The sequence below is a fragment of the Alosa sapidissima genome, chromosome 4 (genome assembly GCF_018492685.1).
Source record: "Alosa sapidissima isolate fAloSap1 chromosome 4, fAloSap1.pri, whole genome shotgun sequence".
NCBI classification, from domain to species: domain Eukaryota; kingdom Metazoa; phylum Chordata; class Actinopteri; order Clupeiformes; family Clupeidae; genus Alosa; species Alosa sapidissima.
In genome coordinates this window covers 20,206,954-20,229,720 of record NC_055960.1, presented here as the reverse complement: position 1 = coordinate 20,229,720, position 22,767 = coordinate 20,206,954, and the positions used below count along the sequence as shown (strand labels likewise).

Here is a 22,767-nt window from a genome sequence, read left to right as displayed (position 1 = left end):
ATCTCCTTCCCCCTCCTTCCTTTCTCTCTCTTTGCCCCTCTTTTCGTCCTCTCCCTTTCCTCTCCCCCTCTCTTTTGCTCACCCTCTTTCATGCTGTAGGCAGGCCACATTTCCATACATTTCCATTCTAAACGAGGAGGGACTGTCCCCTAGGCTGCTCTCTCTCTCTCTCTCTCTCTCCCTCTCTCTCTCTCTCTCTCCCTCTCTCTTCATGACTGTTGCACAATCTGTACAATGTTATGCAGGTTTAATTCCAGCTGTTTATTAAACAATGCCAGCACGTCTCGGGAGTGGGTGACGCAGCCAATTACTCTGCAATTACCTGGGTAATTATGCAAACGCAGACCCAGGGGGTGGAGGTGTGTCTGTGTGTGTGTGTGTGTGTGTGTGTGTGTGTGTGTGTGTGTGTTTGTGAGGGTGAGAGAGAGAGAGAGAGAGAGAAAGAAGGGTGGAGCAGTGAATGAGAGAAGAGAGGTAGGAGGACAGAGTGAGGTGTTGTTGTTGCATTTTTTTGGGCAGTAGTCTCTAGGGAGGGGAACAGCATGTTAGCTTACATCCTGTGCTAGGATAACAGGGAAAGAGTCCTTCAGACTCCAGAGTCATTAGGAGAGGCAACCACAGCAGCTGGGGAGATTAAGTAATGTGCGTATTTCCTCATATAACTGTGTGTATTGTTAGTGTGTCTGTTTGGACAGAGGGGAATGTGTGTTTCTGCTTATATGAATGTGTGCTCACATATCTCTGCATGTATGCACGTGTGTGTGTGAGTGTGTGTGCATGTGCATGCATCCATATGTGTTTGTGAGTGTGCATGTATGTATGTATGTGTGTGTATCCATGTGCTGTCACACTAACCTGACCCTAGCCAGATGAATATCGTTCCGCTTAGCTCCGCCTAGCTTCACTCACATCCATCTGGGACCTCTTCCATTGAGAGTGATTTCTCCAACCAACTTTATGGTTTAGCCAATCAGGACGCAGGGCGGGAGTTTCATAGATGTGACATAGCGTAGAAGCGACTGTGAGTCTGTTATTAGCGTCACGGGTTGGCTTCGATGTGAGTGGTTGAAGTAGCACGTCAATAGATGACGGACAAGTGGCTTATTCAATCATATGCAAGCATTTTTTTATTAGGCCCAGCCTTCTGAAGCAACACTTCAATGGATCGGTTCCAGATGGATGAGTGGAGCTAGGCGGAGCGAAATTCATCTGGCTATTGCCAGGTTACTGTCACACCACATTGGACAGCAATAACCTACAACTATTTAAAATGGATAGAGAGACGGATATAAATTCAGATAAAGACAGAGAGAGATACATAGAGAGAGAGAGGGAGAGAGAGAGAGGGAGAGAGAGAGAGAGAGAGAGAGAGAGAGAGAGAGAGAGAGAGAGAGAGAGAGAGAGAGAGAGAGCGGATAGTGGGGATCAGATCAGCTGGGCGGCATTCCCAGCAGTCATCTGAGCCTGGCTCCTCATCTCTCTTCTCCGCTCCTCTCTGCTCGCCGTGATCACATTTGGCTGGTGGGGCGCTAATCCCTCTGAATGGGGAAACACTAGACCAAGTGTGATGGGTTCCCACCAGGCACCAACTGCACAGGGGCTCCTGACAAAAACCACCCACTCACTGTCTCTCTGTCTCTCTCACACACACGCAGGCACACACACACACACAGGCACACACACACACACACACACACACACACACACACACACACACACACACACACACTGTACTATGAATAGAAAAAAGCCAGGTAAGGATCTTGCTGATGAAGGAGAATCCATTACTTAACTCTACAGCAGAACCCTCTGACATACAGTGGCAGTGCACGGAACGATAAAAAAAAACCCAGCTGATTTATCCATGTTGAAATAGAGCTCTGATCAATATCTAACTTCAACTTATTCAACTAATTGATGACATTAAGATTGAAAGTGTTCAAACTGTATTGAAAAAAAGAGCTAACAGCTAATGGACATTTATTCTTTATTTAAAGCAGGTAATAGGCCCTATGAAGATCTCAATTTGACAATCTTTGCAAAGTGGTGTTGGGGGGTGGGGTAGCATAACCACCTCTATCCTGCAATGTATGCAACTCTGTCCTTTGGGAGTAGGGAAACAGCATGATCTACTATCTAGAACCTTGCTGCTCCTATAGATTATTTATTTATTTACACTCTGACCCAGTAGAAAGTCCACTGAAGTCAGCAGCCCTGACCACCCACAAGTAGTAATCAGGGGCGGTGTGGCTGGGGTGGGGGTGGAGGCAGGTTAGTGGAGGTGAGGGTGGAGCGGGGGGGAAGCAGGGAGGCGGCAGAGCGGAGGGAGGCAGGGATCCCATCGGCGGGAGCCAAATGAAGCCTGACCTCCAGGCCCCGGGGCCGGCCGAGGGGAGCCGCCGATCCATTCAGCATTAGCCAGCGGACCGCTGAGCCGGGCCAGCTGACAAATAAGATTCCCAAGTCCCCTCTGGTCCTCTTTGCCTTTCCTTTCACCATCTGCTCTTTCTCTCTGTATCTTTCTGTCTCTCTTTCTCTCTCTCTCTCTCTCTCTCTCTCTCTCTCTCTCTCTATCGTTCTATCTACATTTATACAGTTTGTGTGTGTGTGTGTGTGTGTGTGTGTGTGTGTGTGTCATTATTGAGCATGACTATGCAGTATAGATGTTTACCCATCCAAGTTTAGGCAGTCTACCTGTCAGACTGAAGAGTGTCCCAGTTCCTAATTCTCCTCAAATTCATTTTCAATCCTCCCGCCTCGACAGATATGGCTTTTAAGGGACAGACAAGTTGCCTTCGATAAGAGGAGTGTGGGGCAGGCAGACAGAGGCGATACTACTGAAGCACGCACGCAAGCAAGCAAGAAAGAAAGATGTTGAGAAAGAAAAGTGGAAAGACCAGGGAGAAAGGGATAGAGAGAGAAAGATAGGGAGGGAGGGAAGACAGGGCAAGGAGACAGAGTGAAACAGAGAGGGGATATAAAAGCCCTTTGACACAGCCGCGGCACAGGCAGTGTGTGGAAATTAATTGAGTGAAAGAAATCTGCTGTTTAAGGGTGAAGTGGGTTGTGGGTAGCAGTGAAACAATTGTTTTCTGTGGGCCTGGGGCTGTGTGTCCTTCATCGTTGCTTTCTGCTGCCTCTCCTCTCCACTCTGCCAGGATTTGCTTCATTTCTCTCTTTCTCCCTCATCCCTCTCTCTTTCCCTCTCCCCTCCCTCTACCCACCTCCCCCTCTCCCCATACAACCTCTGTTTTTGGTGCTCCATATATATCGCTTCTAACTCTGCCTCATCTTTTCATTCCCATTTGTCTTTCTCCCTCATTCTCCTTCCAGTTATACTTCCTGCTTCTTTTCTCTTTTTTTTGTTGCTGTACCATTCTAGTCAGGTACACATTATTACCCCTATGCGTTGGCTTCTACACACACCTTCATTCATTTTACCCACAATGCTTTTTGGCCCAGTTCTGGGTCTCTAATGTGGACTGCGTAAATTGTTTTCTTTTTTTTTGTAAATGAGCAATGCTGCCTCAGCTTATTATGCATGTTTGTGTCAGTTTTTTTTTTTTCATCCCGTGCATACGCAAGCATGATCTAGAATTTTCCATCACCAAAGAGATATTGTAAGCTTTTAATGAAAGACCTTTAGAAATGTGCTTACAGAGAAAGCTCGCTTGTGTTCACTTAACCAGCTCAGCACCACCCAGGGTAATGTGAAATCTTAGAGGAATGATGTGAGGCCATATTTGAATCAATGAGATGATTGCTCTACTCTACCTGCAGATGTTGACTTATACATCACAATGGGCACATACATTTCAGTGACTAAGAGATCAAAACCAAACACCTCCGCCAATAAAATAAATAGATTTGTTCACGTCAAACTTGAATGATGAGATACACATACATGCATGTGTTTGCCCCCTCCCGCATATATGATCATGTGACACATTAGCACACACACACACACACACATACTGTGTGTCAATGTTGTATCTCTAACCTGACGCACACTGGTACGTCAATACTAGAAGGCCACACAAACACTTTTGAAGGATAAGAGACGTTTTGGCCCGGGGCCAGGAATGAGCTCAACGCCTCCTTCAGCAGTCCTTGCAGGAAGAGAGTGGAGTATCGATCCAGTCTCAAGGCATCGTCTGTGTGTGCGTGCGCATGTGTGTGTGGGAGTGGGTGTGTGCGTGCGAGTGAGTGTGTGAATATGTGTGTATGTGTGTGTGTATGTGTGTGTGTATGTGTGTGTGTGTGTGTGTGGGTGTGTGTGTGTGTGTGTGTGAAAGTATGTATGTGTGTGTGTGTGTGTGTACATGTGTTTGTGTGTGTGTGTGTGTGTGTGTGTGTGTGTGTGTGTGTAAGAGAAATAGAGAGAGCTATGACTCATATAAGGCAGGATCTCAAGCCCGCCACTTGAAAATGGATTATTCAGCAGGAATAGCAGATGAGATGAGCAAGAATGAGTGAGAGAGCGAGGGTGAGAGAGAGAGAAGAGTGTGCTGTATGTTCCTGTGCTGAGGAGCGAGAGGCCAACAGAAACAGAAGAACAAACACCAGATGGAGAGAAACAGAGAGGGGGAGAGGGAGAGATACAATGATGTCAGATTCTCTGATAGAACCTGAAAAGACGGATCAAATTAGACCCAATCATCCGTCATTATCCGCCTTCCGTCTTGGACGTGGCCTAGGAGGGAGAGGGACAGTGCAGCATAGAACTGCCCCAGGAGACCCCCCAATCCCCAAACAAATCCTCCTGTCCTTGGCAGCTACACTGAGAGAACACACACCAGACACACACATCACCCTGTCTCCTCTCTCTCTCTCTCTCTCTCTCTCTCTCTCTCTCTCTCTCTTTCTCTCTCTCCTCCCCTCTCACTTCTTTCTGTGGGGAGAACACAGCAAGGGGATCTCTGCTAAAGATTGATGCTCCACTTATTGAACATAACACACTGGCAAATTACCTTTCTACCTTTGCAATGTAAATAATTCAGTAGCCACAGAGTCCTGCAAGAGGCCCCCATAAATAAACCACAAACACATGAGATCTAGGCAGACAGGTATAGGAGACATTCTCACAGAGAGAGAGAGAGAGAGAGAGAGAGAGAGAGAGAGAGAGAGCACCGGCAACCGCCACGTGATTGATTTCACCTGATCAATTATTGAACATCGCAGATATTTTGAATTATGATGTGAAGGAGGAGATGCTGGCAAAAAAGGAGATGATGAGAGATTCTCATAATCAAAGCATTTAGAAGAAACCATTTTTCACGCAAGGCCATTTGGCACATTAGTGAAGAAATCAAGGATGTTGAATGACCATACTACATTCAACATGATCGTGATAACACACACACACACACACACACACACACACACACACACACACACACACACACATACACACACACACACACTCTCACACACAAACAAGTCCTGGCAATTGTAGTTCAGAGCATTAAAGTGTTTTATATGTTTCACCGGCTAGACATATACCTGACTCTACATTTGAGCAGATCATATTTTTGTGTAGAAATATGAGGTTTAATGCCTGGAAAGCTGGATATTTCCTCAGAGGTATTTCCTAAGGGACCATTCATAATCATCTGGAGTTAGACTCCAGCTGCAGCTATTCTGCCTTACCTGCTGCACAGTATTCGTCAGTATTAGTTCTGACAATGATATTATATTCTGTTTTATGTTTTTGAAAAGCTGGGTTGAGGAACAGAGAAAGAGACAGAGAGAGACAGAGAGTGCAGGAGGGAAATGGAGGGAGAGATAGGGAGACAGAGAGATAGGGAGAGAGAGAGAGAGAGAGAGAGAGAGAGAGAGAGAGAGAGAGAGAGAGAGAGAGGAGTCTGAATAAACAGTGCTGGTGACAAACAGACTCTGACAGTCACAGAGCCATTGGCAGACATGCACCCCCCCCCCCCCCCCCCACACACACACACACACACACACACACACACATACACATATATATACACACACACAAACAGGCCAGGGGATTTCCCGGCAGCTTCGATAATAATCCATACTCTTTCTGCGGCACTCCTTTCCGAAAGCCTGCACACAGTGGGGCCCGCGGGGAGGCCCACCACCGCCCTCCTGAATCACTGAGACGCTTTCTGTCTGCCAATTCACATTTCGCTTTCCATTTCTTCTCGCTCCTCTGTCTCGCGCTGGGGACCTCCTATTCGATATCGGCTGCGCGCTGCTTATTTGCTTGCCCTGGAAAAGCAGTGCGCTGGAAGACTGGGAGAAGCTGGACTTGGTGCTTATATGTATAGTGTACTAACCATGAGGTTTGTCTGTCTCCAGTGACTGGATCAGCTTTCGTTATCTATACTCCCCCCTTCAGGTCATAAGGCACTGCAGGTTGAGGTTAAGAAGTTCTGCAGAAGGCCTGATACTTAACTTCTGATGCATTGTCATCTCCTGCAGTGGGTATCTGCATATTGCTTGTTTATTGTGTCTTGTCTAACAGAGCTGCCAACCCTCACACATTCGAATTGGTGTAAAAGCCAATCGCGGATCAAATCAAATGAATGAATCTCACTCTCAATGTGTGAGAGTTGGCAGCTCTGTCAACATGCCCAGCTGTTATAAAGTGAAGCAAGAAAGTGAAACAACATAGCTGATTTAAAGCAACAACTGTTCTAGCCCTCTAACAGAGAACTCAACTCCCATCTCAGTTTGTCCAAACCACATGTCAAGCACATGGCAACAACCCAGCAGCTAGGTGGCGCACATCCAGATTAGGGCTTGGCCCTCCAGCAACAACCCCAGTGTCTGGTGCCAAACTCCAGCCTGTGCCCACTTTCATGGCTGGAACTTGCCTCCCTAGTTTCCGTCTGGGACGTACAGGACGGCCATTTCCACCCCCCCCCCCCCCCTTCCTCATTACTCAGATATTACAATTGCAGGCCCTGTAATGCCAGCACTCCATCACTCGGAGATCCCGGCCTCCCTAACTGAGAAATTATGCAAACAGAGAAAAATGACATTAGCATCACCGGTTCCTCACTGGTAAAAATGGAGATCAGCTCGGAATGAATTGCTGGTGATGAATTGTGGTCTCCCAGCTATGGGAAGGCAGTGTGTGTGTGTGTGTGTGTGTGTGTGTGTGTGTGTGTGTGTGTGTGTTAGCAGTGAGCTGACTGTTAGTTTTGAGTCCCTGGTGGGCGTACAGGCAACTGGACCTGGAAAGTTCTAGTGTCATCTTTCGTCTGCCCTCAATAGGGCTGTCTTCCCTCTCTCTCTCTCTCTCTCTCTCTCTCTCTCTCTCTCCTCGCTCCCTTCAACTTCAGCAGGCTCTCCACCGCCCAACTAATGGACATGATTTATTCCTGTTGGTTTAGCTGAGAAGTCTCCGGGCTACAAGTGCTTTGCACATCACTGAGGCACATCTGTCATGGCCTCTATTTAACTAGCTTGTGTGTAGTGGGTGGTGTAGAATGTGTGTGTGTGTGTGTGTGTGTGTGTGTGTGTGTGTGTGTGTGTGTGTGTGTGTGTGTGTCTGAGAGAGAGAGTGAGACAAAGAGTGAGAGAGATTCAAATGCATAATCATTATGGCTATTCAGGCTTTCCCTCAATACAAAGCAAAATTCCTAGACATACATACACATATGCTGCTGAACAGTATAACTTCCGGAAGCAGAAACGGACAAAACGCCTACTGATTTCTTGCTGTATCTTCTTTTGAAACTAGTTAAACTCATGGGCGCCAACTTTGCATTGTAGGGAACAAAAGCCAAAACCTTCCCCAAAAGTCACAGCGAGCTAGACCAAGAGGAATCAGGGAAGCCATTCGATGCGGCAGCCATAATAAACTGCACTGCTCCACTCCTCGCCATTACTCCTTTATCCAGCGGCTCCCCAACAAACGCACGAAGCCAAACCACAGCTGCACCCTGTTTTTCGTCTCTTTCATCTGTGGCCCTGCTGTTTACTCTTCGGATTTCTCCCCTCAGTCAAACAGACGCGATCTCAATCATTTAGTCAATTCCCCCCTCTATTGACTTCAATCGTGTCTATTAACTCTTGCTGCCTTGATGGGTGAATCTCCCCCCCCACTGAAGTAATTACCTTGGCCTCCTCTCGGGTCACTGCCTTGTTCGCTAAAGCCGTCTCCTCAATGGCAGCGGCAAGGGCTTCCGTTGCATAGCACTTTATCAGATGTTAGTGGAGAGAGAAAGAGAGAGAGAGCGAGAGAGAGAGAGAGAGAGAGAGAGAGAGAGAGAGAGAGAGAGAGAGAGAGAAAGAGAGAAGGGGGGCGGGGGTTGAGCAGCCGTAATGGACGGACAAAAGGCTCGGCAGAGAAAGGGAGAATTTTGAGATGGGGTGTGATGGTGCAAATCGATTCGTGGTTCACTCAGTCTGTGGAGGGTTTGGTAAACAACATCGAAAGGTCACTAAAAGTAGCCAAGATGGTGCTTCATACTTTTCTCCCTCCTGTCTGTCTCCCCCTCCTCCCTCTTTTGTCTGCCGCCTGTGGCAGGTCCGGCAGCCTGTGAATAACGGGGAGGGTTGTGACGTGACCGCTCCGCCTCCTCCGTCCAATTTCTGCCACTCTGTCTATTCACCCACTGCCGCCCCGGTTTTATATCCTATATGTGTCAAAACAATATCCTCTCACCAAAATTGCCTTCTCGCGGGTCGAGGAGTATTACAGTGTGCAATATCGACGGTCTGACTTTAAGATGCCCCCCCGATGTCTGATATCTCTGTGGCAAGAGGGAGCTACAAAGGACACCATGTTTAACGAGTTGAAGTAAGTTGGGTACATGTGAGAGGTGAAACAGAACATCAGCAATCATTTCTCCCGCATTCAACCCTCCCTTCTCCTTAACGGTGTGTGTGCTTGTGATGAAAGGCCCTTTGCCACGGTGGTCATGTTTGACAATGTGACGGGTGACTGGGCGGGTGGGGTGGGGGGTTGGGAGGTGGGGCGACGTGTCCAATGGTGTTCCGGAGCCCTCCGACACGTACTTGTACTTGAGCACCTCTCTGCACTTGTCTCATTGTCTGCTCACTCGGGCCACTACTAACGCTGGATATCTTGACATCTGTGTCCACCGCAATCAGCAGCTCACGGCGACACTGCCAACGCAGCGCGACGTGGCCACACTTCATTAACGGGCCTCACTTAGCGGGCCGCGCTCCTCAGACGACCGACACACAAGACCAATAAGATAAGATAAGGCAGGGCTGCGTGGGCTCCCATCCTGGTACTCTGCTGACATGCCTAAAGTCATTACTGTCATCATAGCAACACCTACACAGCCATGAAGAGAGCACATCTGACCTGCCTCACCTGGGCACAATAAACACATGTGTTGGAAGGGCTTTTTATTTCCTCCTCCCTTCCTTCCACAAGACCCATATCACACCCACAAACACCTACAGCAATGAACAAAGTAGGGATTGACTGGGAGTGGGATTGCATTTTTAGAGCATACATCTAATGGTTCAGGATGGCCTATAACTGGTATTTGGCCAACAATATGGGCCAATATTAGTTATCATATTTGGTTGTTACAAAAATGAAATGTATAAAGGAAATAAAGAAAATTAGAACAAATTTATTAGCACATATCCTCTATACAGTACTAGTAAACAGGCAAAGTGCAGATTGTACACTGTGGTGAAAATTACAAATGACATGGAAGCAAAACCGAACTGAGATGTGTTAAGAAAGGGAAACGTTCTCAGGTTTATTACAAGCTGGCTTGGAGGAGAAACATGAAACAAGTTGCCTCAAGTCACCTCACGATTGCCGTAAGCCACTGCCTTTTATGCTTTTAGTAGGTTCTTTGTCTGCTCCAGTGGAAAAGTTCAGACACGCCCCGGACATATGCGTGCTTAATTGGCACCGACCACCTATGGTGAAGTCTGGCATAAGACAAAAGCTGGGCCATCGTACATGACAAAAGACTTGATTTGCAAATGGTCGAGGCGTGTCTTCACCAGGCACAATCGTCAGTGCAAATGTGAGGCAGACAGACTGATGAAGTTAGTCACATTTGTATACAGTATGTTCTTACAAATAATTTTTACTACAACACTACCAGGGAATAATCTGTGAAATATGTCAAAACAATGAAATATATAAAATGAACGAAGGGCAAACTAATGGCAGCGACAATGGCATTGACTAGGATAAGGTAAGGTAAGCAAAGAAAAGGATGGAGCTAACTGAAACTAATTTCCATCTGTAGTAACACCATCATGTTCTTTGTCTTAAATAAGGTTGCATTTATATTGTTGTATTCAATCTTAAAATATGCAATCTGATTAAAGTGTGCCTGTGTGAATTTACTAACATAGGTTGTTACTGTAAGCATATAAACTAATTGAGAAAAAGTATCAACACAAATATCAATAACACTAATATGAAGAGGCCAATACCACGATTTGGGGCCAGCCGTGGCTTACTGGTTAGCGCTTCGCGGACTTGTAACCGGAGGGTTGCCGGTTCAAACCCCGACCAGTAGGCACGGCTGAAGTGCCTTGAGCAAGGCACCTAACTCCTCACTGCTCCCCGAGCGCCGCTGTTGTAGCAGGCAGCTCACTGTGCCGGGATTAGTGTGTGCTTCATCTCACTGTGTATTCACTGTGTGCTGAGTGTGTTTCACTAATTCACAGATTGGGATAAATGCAGAGATCAAAAGAGTATATATACTTATACTTATACCAATATAAAGCGATAAGTGGCAAAGGACTGTGGAATATGTCATAGGGATGTGTCAATATGTGGAATATGTCAAAGGAATGTGTCATACTGGCTGATATATCAGCATACATCTCTAGGGTAAAGCACCACTTATATGCAAGCACACACACACACACACACACACACACACACACACACACACACACACACCTGAACAGCAAGAACAGGGGCAATTTGTGTTTAATTCATTTTCACAACTAATAAAGCAAACTTGGAGCCACTCCAGCAGTTCTCCCCCAAATAGTGCGATGTGGGCTTCTGGGACGTTTCCAGTGGTTCCATAATAACGATTGCGGCCCTTTGTAGCCCTCGCCTTGGAGGGCAGCGTGGAGCCCATGGCTCGATAAGAATACTCAGCGACAATCTGAAAAGGGATTTTTCTCCTTTCCACCACACCATGCTGCTGAGCAGCTTTTTTTTTTTTTTAATAACAGTCCTTGGACACTGCTGGTCACTGGATGCCAAAACCCTGTTCTCCAAATTCGCGCACACGTCTTAAGGAGAGGGTCCTCAAGAGAGTCGGGGACTAATACAATATCGCCAATTAGGCCGCAGCTAAGCAGCTCTGCTCCTGGGCATTCACAGTGGACCCAGGCTGTTGTTTTAGCCCAGCACTCAACTAACTAATAAGAGAAATTGATTGGCCCGGGAGCACTGTCACCTGGCATTTCAGGCCTTAATTATACTGTGAAAGTGAACTGTTATCCAAAAAAAAACAAAAAACCTGCGCAGACTGCAATTTTTGAGGAGCAAGGCTGCTAATCCTTGGATTAGACCTCAAGGTTTTACCTGGCTATGTGCTTGAGATTAGAGAAAGTCTACAAAGCAGATGACATGTTGGCCTGTTTAACTGAGTACGGGGGGGGGGGAAACAGCGCGCTGCTTTGGTGCACAGACAGAACGTCACAAGGCCGTCACAGGAGACGCGGACTGTGAAGTTGCTTTGAGGGAAAATAAAAAAAAAACATGACCCAGTAGAGCCCAGAACAGTGTCCAGGCGGAGTGTCCAAACAGCCAAGTGTCCCTACCTCCACCCCCTGGACCTTCAGCTTCATGTGGTCCTCCCGCGTGGTCTTGCCATCTTTCCTCTTCTTCCAGCAGTAGCCGTCCTTCCGGTACTTCACCTTCTTCCGGTTGTACAAAATCATGGACCCATTCTGTGGCCTGGGGGACAACAAAAGAGAGAAAGAGAGCGAGAGAAAGAGAGAGAGAGAGAGAGAGAGAGAGAGAGAGAGAGAGAGAGAGAGAGAGAGAGAGAAGATAAACATTAGATGTGAGGAAGAGGGATGGGCTGTGTTCCAGTGGTTCAGATGACACAGCTCCTCGGAGGCCGTGCTGCTTCCATATGCACCCAGTGGCTCAGAGCGAACGCAGCCGCGCTCAGCACTGAAGGAGCCAGCCAGTGGAGGCCTCCACACAGGAGTCCACCACAGCAGACAAACGCGAGCAGCTCCTCTTAATGAGGAAGGGAGCAGCAAACCAGCAGTGCTCTGTAATTGGACACATGATGTTGCTCAGTGAGCTACATAATAGACTCAGCAATGCTACAAATGCATACACCACACAAACTTTGGCAAAGGAACAACAAAGGGGGCGTTTTTCATTGAAGGTTCTCGTGTCGCCATGTGCACATATTTACAGAGAATTTCACGAATAGCCGGACGCATCACAGCATTGCACAGTAGACACAATAACCACTAATGTGCCAGTGTGGCTCACTTTTACCCCTCCCCAAAACATCTAAACATCTGATGTGGTCCACAGCCTACTGAGGGTTCTCCTCTCTTGCCTTCTCTGTACGATAATACAGTAATACAGTATGCTCTTATTTTTACTACCACACTGTATTTTACATTTTTGTGTACATTATATATTTTGTTGTCTATAAATAATATGTACATTGTCTGTATACTGTCCATATTGTATTGTGCATTGGTTGTATATTCTTCTGGACTGTTAGACACACCGACAGCTGGCTGTGTTTTGAAGCTGGATTGTTAGGTGTGCAGGTCTAATATGCTGGCGGTATAAGTTCCCAGCTGAGGGGAATACACATCTCTGGCAGTGGATGATCCTACTGTATGTGGTTCGCAATAGAAATTATTTAAAAAACCTCTAGATTTTGAAAACTGAGAAATATACTGTATTTCTGCGTTTTTCTGTCTTGCCTCTAGCCGAGGCTGAGGTTTTTGAAACTCGTTCCGCCGTGACGTTTTTAGTTTGCCAGCGCAAAACAAATCCAGTTACATCCAGGCACAGAAAGCATATTAGTGAACTGCCAAACTGCAAGGTGACCTACCCACCACCCCCACCCAGAAAAGCACCTTATTATTTGCCAGCATGATATATCTATCCATGGCTCTGCGCGGCCGATATTTACTTGAAGTCTTTGTGACACCGTTTGCATCAGTCACAGCGCCAGCCCTGGGCTGCTGAGAGTGTTTGCTCCAAATGCTTCCTGGGGCATAAGTCATCGCCCACGACAACAGTCTCCGATACCATTTCAGGGTCTGCGCGGCGTGGCTTTTTTTGCGGTAGGTAGGTGCGGGGGTTGCTCTTTCTGCCTATTGTCAGTAATGTATCACAATGGCAGAAAACCCCTCCATTCCATTGCCAGCACGCTGTTACAAATGGAAGCCAAATCAAAGGCTCCCTACTGGATGCCACTCCAGCACGAGCCAGCAGTGTGAGTTATCACAGACAGGCTCTGTAGCATTCATCAAGGCTGGCCGCAACAAGACCTTAATAAAATAAACGATTTTGCTTGTTTCTTAAAGCTCCTGAGAATCCATTAAAGATATTCCCCATCCTCAAATAGAGGTGAGTAATTTTTGTGTACTGTTTATTTTTTCTTTTTGTTTTTTTCTTGTACTTGGGCTTTTTATTCCTTTCATTTTTTAGTGGGGGCTAGGAGGTTAGGTTGGGGGTGAGCATTCAGACGCCGTTTAAAATTTTAACAAAGCTATTTATGAGCACAGTGTGAAAACTATTCAACTACTTCTTCTTTCAGGACCTGTGGGGAAGCCATTTTCTTTTTTAATTGAAGTCAGTTTGTTCCCGGAAAAAAGCACTTAAGCAAGGCTTTTTCGTGGTGGGCCTGAAGCACATTTATAGGAAAAAAAGGGAAAGCCAGTGAGATGCCCTGGTCCCCCACTCATGCCTGTGTCTGTGTGTACTTAGACGATCCAATTAATCTTATCTGAATTATACATATTTATGCATGGCGACTAGGGCAGAAAGAGCTAACCACTTCGTTATCTGACACGGAAGACAGGAGGGCCTTCTGTTTCAGCCACTTAATACATCACGAGAAAGGGAAAAATAAAAGGTACCAGAGAAAAGCGCATTCTTAAAAGCAGAAGATTCAGTTAGTCCAGTTAACCTCCACTCCCTCACACACACACTCTCTTTCTGTCTGACTCTCTCTCTCTCTCTCTCTCTCTCTCTGTGAAGATGCCTTTGGCTGGATTGTAAATAGCTGGAATAAAATGTTTCATTTTAACAGGGCAGGACTTGGATATTCAATGCACAGTACCGGTATGTGTGGTTAGGTGCATCGATAGAGACCCCCCTCTCCATATGTTGCAGAGGCATGTAGACATAAATGGGCCTCTAGTAAAACAGCAGATAAAAGATAGCACATCAAAAGTCAAGAAAACACTGAAGCACACTCACGCATAAATGCCAATAAAGCTGACTGATGCACTCTGCATTCTGCAACAGCTCAGATACATTGAGCCATGTGTGTATGTGTATTTCTTAAGATAAACAACGGCCATCGACTTCTACATTACGGGCAGTTAAAAGGGAATCACACCCTGCAATACACTCACGCACATATCTGCATGCACACGCAAACTTGCATTAAGTGGACATATCCACTTTGACACGTCCCCAGAGAACAGCTTGTTAGGAGCCCTCTTGCAATGTTTACAGGTAATATGAATGCAGAGAGCACCATGCCACATTCTCCTTGGCTAAGTCAATCAAACTACCCCCCCCCCCCCAACCCCCACCCCACAAACACATACACACCTCCACCTCCGTCAACTTGCATACCTGCTTTTTCACCTTCGCGTGTTAATCTAATAAATGTGATAATGGTGATGGTGGTGGATAACAAATGGGCCCTCGTGTACGCTCTCACCTCCCCCTGCTTCAATGTCATCAATCAAGCTCATCAATCAAGCGCACTGTTACCCGGCCCCTGGGATTCACACCTGTGTGTGTGTGTGTGAGTGTGTGTGTGTCAACACACACACACACCGACTCACATACAGTATTAACATTCATGCCAGATGCCTCAATTGGTGGCAAGTGTATAATATCACACTGACAAAATGTGACTTGATCTAAACTAGTGTGTGTGTATGTGTGGGTGTGTGTGCTTGTCTCAGCAGGTGAGCTTGAGAGCATTGTACCCTGCATGTGCTTGCACTGCATGAGAGCACAAAGTCCTGTGTGTGTTTGTGTGTGTGTGTGTGTGTGTGTGTGTGTGTGTGTGTGTGTGTGTGTGTGCCACCCTCTGTCGATCAGTCCTTGCATGTGTGTGTGCATGTGTGTGTATGTGTGCACATGTGTGTGTGTGTGTGCGAGTGTATGATTGAGTGTATGCAGAAAGCAGGGAGGAGGAGGACTCTATTAGCTTATCTCCCAAAAGCAGAAAGCGCCAGCTGTCGACAATCAATAGCGTGACCCTGGCAGCGAGCGCTCACCTCGAGTCCGCTCCTCCTCCTCACCCTCTCGGGGACTCTCACTCATGTGTGAATAATCGCCCGCTCGCAGGTGACCACCACACGCACCCCGCTGCCATACGACATGGCTGACGATAAGATTATCGCCGGAGCCTGGCTTGTTAATACACAGTAGAAGCTGGAGAGGTCGGTTGGATGTTTTTGACAGACATTCTTTTTTAAACATGTTTGCCTCTTCTAACTCTCTATATGCTCAGTAAGTTCATTCAAAGCAGAATGTCAATATTCAAGTGGTTTATCTTTCTTGGAACAGAGTGGGAAATCTTTGTTGTCTGCAGTATGCTGTTCTCCTTCTCTTTCTCTCCCTTGGGAAATGTGTATCTTATTTATAATAGAAAATGTAGATGATGGCTCAAAACAGTAACAAATAAATTGTTTACTTCGTTGCCATAAAATCGTGTTTTCATTTGACTTCACAGTCGTGCACCGTGTTGAACTCACTATTGTTGTATGAACGGTCCCAAAGAGAGTTCAACGGCAAACTTCTCCCTCAGAGACCTGAAAAGGCCCTTCATCATTCGTTCCTTAGTGAAAAAACAGACAGAGGGATCCTCACAGAAAGATTCCGCTGTGCGCTAGAAAGCTCCAGCTCTGGGTATGTGAGCGGAATGTGTCTGATGGATGTCTGAGTTTGTCTGTGGCACACCTCAATCCACCGTCTATCATCCAAATCACACTCTGGCACCCCCTCATTCTCTCCCTCCATCTCGTCTCTCCCTTCCTCCATCCACCCTTCCTCTCCACTCTCTTCTATTTCTCCATATTTTGTCATTTACCAAGCACGCATTGCTTGAAAGGTTGATTCTACTGCTGCTTTGTACCTCTGAGGGCTTTTTTTTTGTTTGGACTGAAGCTTTGAGTAAAGTTCAACCTATTTCACACTGACAGGTTTACTGCAGGCTGATCTGGACGGTCCAGCCTTAGCTATAACATCCTGCCTGTGCTGCTCGTAAGCCAGTAGATCGTAGTCTCGTGTGGCACATTCTTGTTCAGCTGGGTTTATATTAGTGCTCTACCACTGACCCCCACCGCCACTTCTTGTCAGTTCGCATTCTGGCCGGCCGTCCGTATGTGCGCAGACATTCGACCGCCTCTTCCCCCTCGACACAAGTCCAACCTGCTGGTATCTCTGACCTCTTCATTAGTGGCTCAAAGCCAGACACCCTCCCCCCCCCACCCCACTCTGTGACCCCCTCCAAAACAAGGACCTCTCTATCCCCACAGACTAGTACCTTTCCTCCCATCTCCGTCTCTCTCTTGTAAAATTGGCAATTTCTGGAGGCCTGACAACGTTGTTCTCCCAACAAAGATGGGGGAGAAGACAGGAGCTTATTAGCCGGGCCTGCGACACGACGCGCCCACTGCTCAGGTTAATAACTACAAAACGGATTGGGCCACGGGCCCCACGGGGGGGGGGGGGGGGGGGGGGGCAGAGAGAAGGGGGAGGGGCCCGGCGTCAGCGATCATGCCAGAGGAAGGAGGTGCCGAGCCAGGGGCTTTGATCGCTGTGAGATTAGATTCATCTCTGAAATGATACACGCGGCGCGGCATGTTTACGGATTTCATCCTTTTCCTATCCTGTCTATCCGACTCCTCCTCTCTGTTCATCTTCTCTCTCTCTCTCTCTCTCTCTCTCTCCATCTCTCCATCTCTCTGCCTCTCCCCCTCTTTCTGCCTGTCTCCATAGCTCTCTCTTCACACCTCTTCTGTCTCTGATTCACTCTGTTGTTTCCTTGTGGTTGGCTGTCCATCCCCCGAGCTTTGTGTTTCTCTCACTATTACAAAAGCAGACAGTTCTCTATATATGAGCCACCTTACACAAAGTCCAACAAGCACCTTTTGTGTGGCACATTCCTTCATTACATTTCTATGAGAGGGAGCGTAAATACAATGTCAGATGTTTAGACCAAGTAAATAATAATGTGTCCATCAATTGATGCTCATGTTCATGAACATTCTGGATGTATGTTCATCATATGTGAGTCTTGCTGATAAGCTATAGTTCTCCAGATGACTACTGTACATGTAATGGCACCATTCTGTCTTTCTTGGGAAAATAATTGTGTGCACTGAATATCTTGAATATGGTGATGTGCATGCAGGGTTGGGTCAGATTACTTTGAAATGTAATCCATTACTGACTACAGATTACATGGCAATTTCTGATTATAGTTACTTGATTTTTGTAATCTGATTACGTAATCCAGATTACATGTAATCCATTACTACCCAACCCTGTATGCATGTTACCATATCAAGACATACAAAGTCAAAGTCAAAGTCAAAGTCTGCTTTATTGTCAATTTCTTCACATGTCAAGACATACAAAGAGATCGAAATTATGTTTCCCACTATCCCACGGTGGAGACAAGACATATTTTACCAATTAGATCCACAGACAAACATAACATTCAAGTAAACAATATAAAAAGTAAAAATAAGAAGCCACGTATGTGCAGTATGTACACATACTGTACATATGTAGGACTTGGTAGTCATAGTAGTAGAATTAGCAGTGGTGGAGTGGAGAGATAGGAACCCTGTTTTGGAGTGTGTGTGGCGAGTGGGATGGGTTTGGTGTGAGTGAGATGTGTGCGGGTATCATATCACCACTGGAGTGTGTGTGTGTGTGTGTGTGTGTGTGTGTGTGTGTGTGTGTGTGTGTGTGTGTGTGTGACGGCCTGCTGAGGGGGATCAGGGATAGCCGCAGGGATGACACACGTCAGCATCGACAGCACTTCAAACGAATCCCCTGGCATCCCCCAATCCAGTCAAACACACACACACACACACACACACACACACACACACACACACACACACACACACTGACTCCTGATGGATACATCATCTATCCACGTCTACCCCTCATGTATGTCCAAGGGTGGGGTTTGGTGAGGTCTCTCTGTACAAACACACCCAACCAGGAGAACTGGAAGGACACTGCAGGTTGATGTTAGCTGTGTGGGACGGTGTTTTGAAGTGTACACTGCTCCGTTTCATGCTGTGTCTTCTCTAAAAAATGGCCTTGACGCTGACGGGGGCTGATCAGACGGGTGAGTGATGGCAACACTAGTATGGTGCCACAGCCAGATGGAATTTCTGGAAGTTGTCGGTGACAAACTACAAACCACCTAGACGGACAAAGCGACTCCAGATCTGATATATCTGCGTGGGACATCACCTTGCCTGCCACTCTCTGTCTCTCTCTCTCTCTCTCTTTTCTCCTGCTTGTTTGGTTGTGAGAGAACACAGGACCTATCTGGAATAGACATGGATTTTGGACCAGTGTGATTTTAGGCAAGGCATCTGATACTAAAAAAAGGATCAAATCTAACATTCCCTATCACACGCTCACGCACACGCACACACACGCACACGAACACGAACACACAGTTGGTGGACATATCTGAATATCAATGACTGCTTCCTAGCTGGCAGGCTGGCTGTTATCGCTGCCTCTGATTTGTTTGACCCCCATTTCCTCCCTACCTCTCTCTTTGCCCAACACAGCCCTCTCTGGGATTGCATGTTCTTTCTCTCCCCCGCCCCCCCTCTCTCTCTCCTTACACTAATGGCACTTTTCCAGAGCGCTCTGAGCGGTCAGTCATCATGCCAGGGCGCGCAGCGGTGAAACCAGCACCCAGACGGCGAGCGCATAAATTACCCCGGCAGCCGGAGGGACACTTGTGGGTCCGCTGCAGGAGGGGGACGCCGGGAGAATGGACGAGGCGCAGCGCTTGCCCCCGCAGCGAGAGCTTTACACAAACAAGAGATGTGTGCAGGACATTCACGCTTCATTAGTTTGGCAGAGGTAAGGGTGGAAGAACCCCCAAAGGGGTGAACTGCAGAGAATTGTGGAGCAGTGATGGGGTTGGGTGGGGTGGGGTTGGGAGGGGTGGATGAGGAGCATTTGCAGTTTAGCCACATGCTCACAGTGAGGCTGGAAAGAAAGTTTACAGAGTCCAGAGACAGACGACGACTTCAGGTGGGGACACTGTCTGAATCCCCGAACGGCCGTTTGTCAGACCAAAGTAAACAGCTCCACACAAAACAGGCCACTGCTAACAGTCTAAATATCTCATTATATTTATCACTGTCATAGAGGCTGTGCTAGGTGCTAAAACAAAGGAAGAAAGAAAGAAAGAAAAAAGGAAAAAGCTCAAGACACCGGCCCTCTCTCCCAGAGGGCAGTAGTTAAACTTCCCCTCTTTTTTGTCCCTTTACGGGCGGCTTTGTGGTGTGCGGGCCATGACTGTGGGCTCGTAAAGCTCCGGTTCGGTCCCGCTGTGTCAGATTTATGCCCGTCGTTAAGCCAATGACACCCTCCGCCCATGACAACTTGTCATCATGGGCGCGATGCCCGTCTGGACGACGAGGCAACATGCTATTAGAATTACGCTTCATTAGTGCGGATGTGGTCCAGCTACGAGGGGCTAAGCCAGAATGAGTCTCCAAAGTCTGTCCAGAAGTTTTATGGGGCAGGCCGACGCTGCTGCTGCCGCTACTGCCGCTTTATGACATCTGCTGATAAGCAAAAATTGCAATCTGTTTCGGGTAGCGTTCACTTACTGGGACAAGAGGATGGTCAGGCTGTCTATGCCACCTGAGTCAACCTGGAATGGCCCTTGGATTCCAAAGTCAAGCAAGGTGAGAGGAGGCAACATCTGTCTGATTCTAAAATGATGATGTTGGTTCTATGGGCCTTTCAATGTTATACATATACAGCTGTATGTATTATATAGAGGTGATGAGAGTTGTTAGAGTTGTTTGCTAGTTTCCTACCTTTTCATGGTAGGCATTTGCCTTTGTGTGACAGGGAGAGACTCTGCAAGACTCATCCACCTGCATACTTTGTTACAGGTTTGCTTCAGTAGTGCTGTGTTTAAATGCATATTTCTCTTTCTCCCATTCTTCCTCACCTTCATTCCCCTTCTCTTTCTAGTGACAGAGCCACAGAGCCACGCTGTGCAGATGAAACAAGCCCAACTCCTTTCATTGGAAGGACGAGACAAACCTTTATTTTACTGGGAGTCTTGGTCTTGGCCTTCTCTCTCTCTCTCTCTCTCTCTCTCTCTCTCTCTCTCTCTCTCTCTCTCTCTCTCTCTCTCTCTCTCTCTCTCCAGTCTCTCCTATTATGCTGGGTGAAAAGCTGCTGGTGTCAGCGCTGATTCTGTGTTCTGTCCTTAAGCTCTCTGTCTGCCTGCTCTGGAGCCGAAGGGAGAGCCGTGGGGAGAAGCAAGGAGCCTGTCCCCTAACAACGGCTTTACCCAAAAAAGTGATTTGGTTTTGCCAAAAAACGAGCTGCCTCTCGCTGCTGTTGGAGTAAATGAAAACACATCCCTCCTTTTAGATCAGATGATTTAGGCTCTTGTCTGATTTGTTCATGCCCTGCTGCTAGGCAAGCAAACAGGCATGCTCTCCTTGATGCCGTGTGTTCTTCCTCTGAATGGATGTGGAGGTTTCGATGGATGTGCTGTTGTCCATAGGAAATGAAGGATGACCTGAGATTGGGAGGACTTCAATCACTGTATGTGAGCATGATGCCTCTCTGTGGACTCTCTGTGTCCCCTGTGTATGACAGTGGCTGAAATTGATTGTGAAATCACAGGATGGCTGGCATGTCATGCGTTCAATTTTTACAAAGCAAAATCGAAAAAGCATGGAAACAAAATAAAATAATAAAACCCTGAATATGGCGTTGCACGTTGTCTCAAAGATTGAGCTAAAGGAAAACTGTCTGTCTGGAGATATCATCTGATGTCCTCCAGGTATTTGCATTTAATGCATATTATACATTTTATGAGCTCTTGCTGTGAAGCTAGATCCCCGCCTCGGGATCATTATGTCCCATAGGCAACAGTATTACTGTATGAACACAATGTATGGGACACATCTTCCTGCTTTTGCTGAACTGACTGAATTTGCACACTAATGCATATTGTGTGTGTTGTGGTCTTACTTTAACATACAGTATGTATAGAGTATTATGTAGGCCACCTTACATAATTCTTAGTCATGACTCCTGCCTGCAGTGCTTAAAAACTGTTCACCTACAGTATGAATACATAAATATGATTTATATTGGAATTCAGTATAAGGCTGCTTACACTGAATGTCTTGATTTAAATCTCTTTTAACTGGGCCAGTAACGAAGGCCGTGAGGTCAGGGTTGATTTTCTTTTGCACCACTGTGGTTAACCATCCCTGTTCACAGGCTGTCTAAACACCTTCAACAGGCTTAACGGAGGCTCCATGTCCTCCCTGAATATGTTAACACCTCGCCAACACAGTGCACACTCAAACTCAGACTCACTTGCGACTCTTCCCTAGCCTACAGCCTTGAGGAGATTCAGCAAGAGATTTTGTTTAGTTTGTTTTGGTCTTCCAAGCTTTCCGTCTCCGTTGACTGTCTGCGACTCTTTAAATCTGTCAGTGTGTGTGTGGTGTGTGAGGAGGACACACGCTGGGCAGAACCATTAGCCGCCACAGGAGATCACTCGAGTCATTCAGGGCGGAGTGGAGCATTCTAGAAACACTTAACGCCACATCGGGCAGGTTCTTGGGATGAGCCCCCCTCTCTGGCAGCTAAAACAGGCAAAACATAGTGCTCTGTTTTTGATGTTTTTATCACGTCATGTGGCTATGCTGTGACCTCCACGGTTAGCATGGCGCACAGAGGTTACCTCATCAACAATGAGGGCTTCAAGGTCACCCCTGTAGATGCAACAAACAGATCTTTTTGGGTCAGTGAACTTTCACTTGGCCCTAACTAGTCATAACAACAACAACAACAACAACAGCGGCGGCAGCAGCAGCAGCGGCAGCAACCATAACAGAGTGTCCTCTCTGATCCCAGTGATGAGGATATAAGGTCGTTATGAACAAAGGATTAAAGCTCCACCGGAGGGCAAGAGGATCTGCGAGCGGAAAAAATCTCACAAAACTTTACTCGAAGCTTCGCACAAGTGCAGTTGAGAGAGTGTGTGAGTTTCTGTGTGTGTGTGTGTGTGTGTGTGTGTGTGTGTGTGTGTGTGTGTATGTGTATGTCAGGTATGTGTATGTGTGTGTGTGTGTGTGCAAGCTACTCCTCCTCCTCATCCCGCACCCTCTCTCTCTCTCTCTCTCTCTGTCTCTCTCTCTCTCCTCTGTTCTTGCCATAAGCCACTGCCCAAGCGCATTTCTATTCCACCTGTGTGGGGGTCGCTCAGATAGAGTCACAGAAGCAGAAAGGATTGTAATTACTCTTTAATTTATTGACTAATGGCCACA

The 22,767-nt window shown here is 46.9% G+C and overlaps 1 protein-coding gene across 9 annotated transcripts in view; it reads right to left on the bottom strand.

The window, feature by feature from the left end:
• The window catches only part of camta1b (calmodulin binding transcription activator 1b), a 252,264-nt gene that overhangs the window by 85,423 nt on the left and 144,074 nt on the right, over window positions 1–22,767 (bottom strand). For all 9 annotated transcript variants that reach the window (XR_006031366.1, XR_006031365.1, XM_042090381.1 and 6 more), the window contains exon 5: window positions 11,770–11,905. Coding sequence is in view for 7 of the 9 variants with exons in the window: in XM_042090381.1 (XP_041946315.1) it covers window positions 11,770–11,905 (136 nt within the window). In the remaining 2 variants the exon portion in view is untranslated. The remainder of the gene's footprint in view (window positions 1–11,769; window positions 11,906–22,767) is intronic.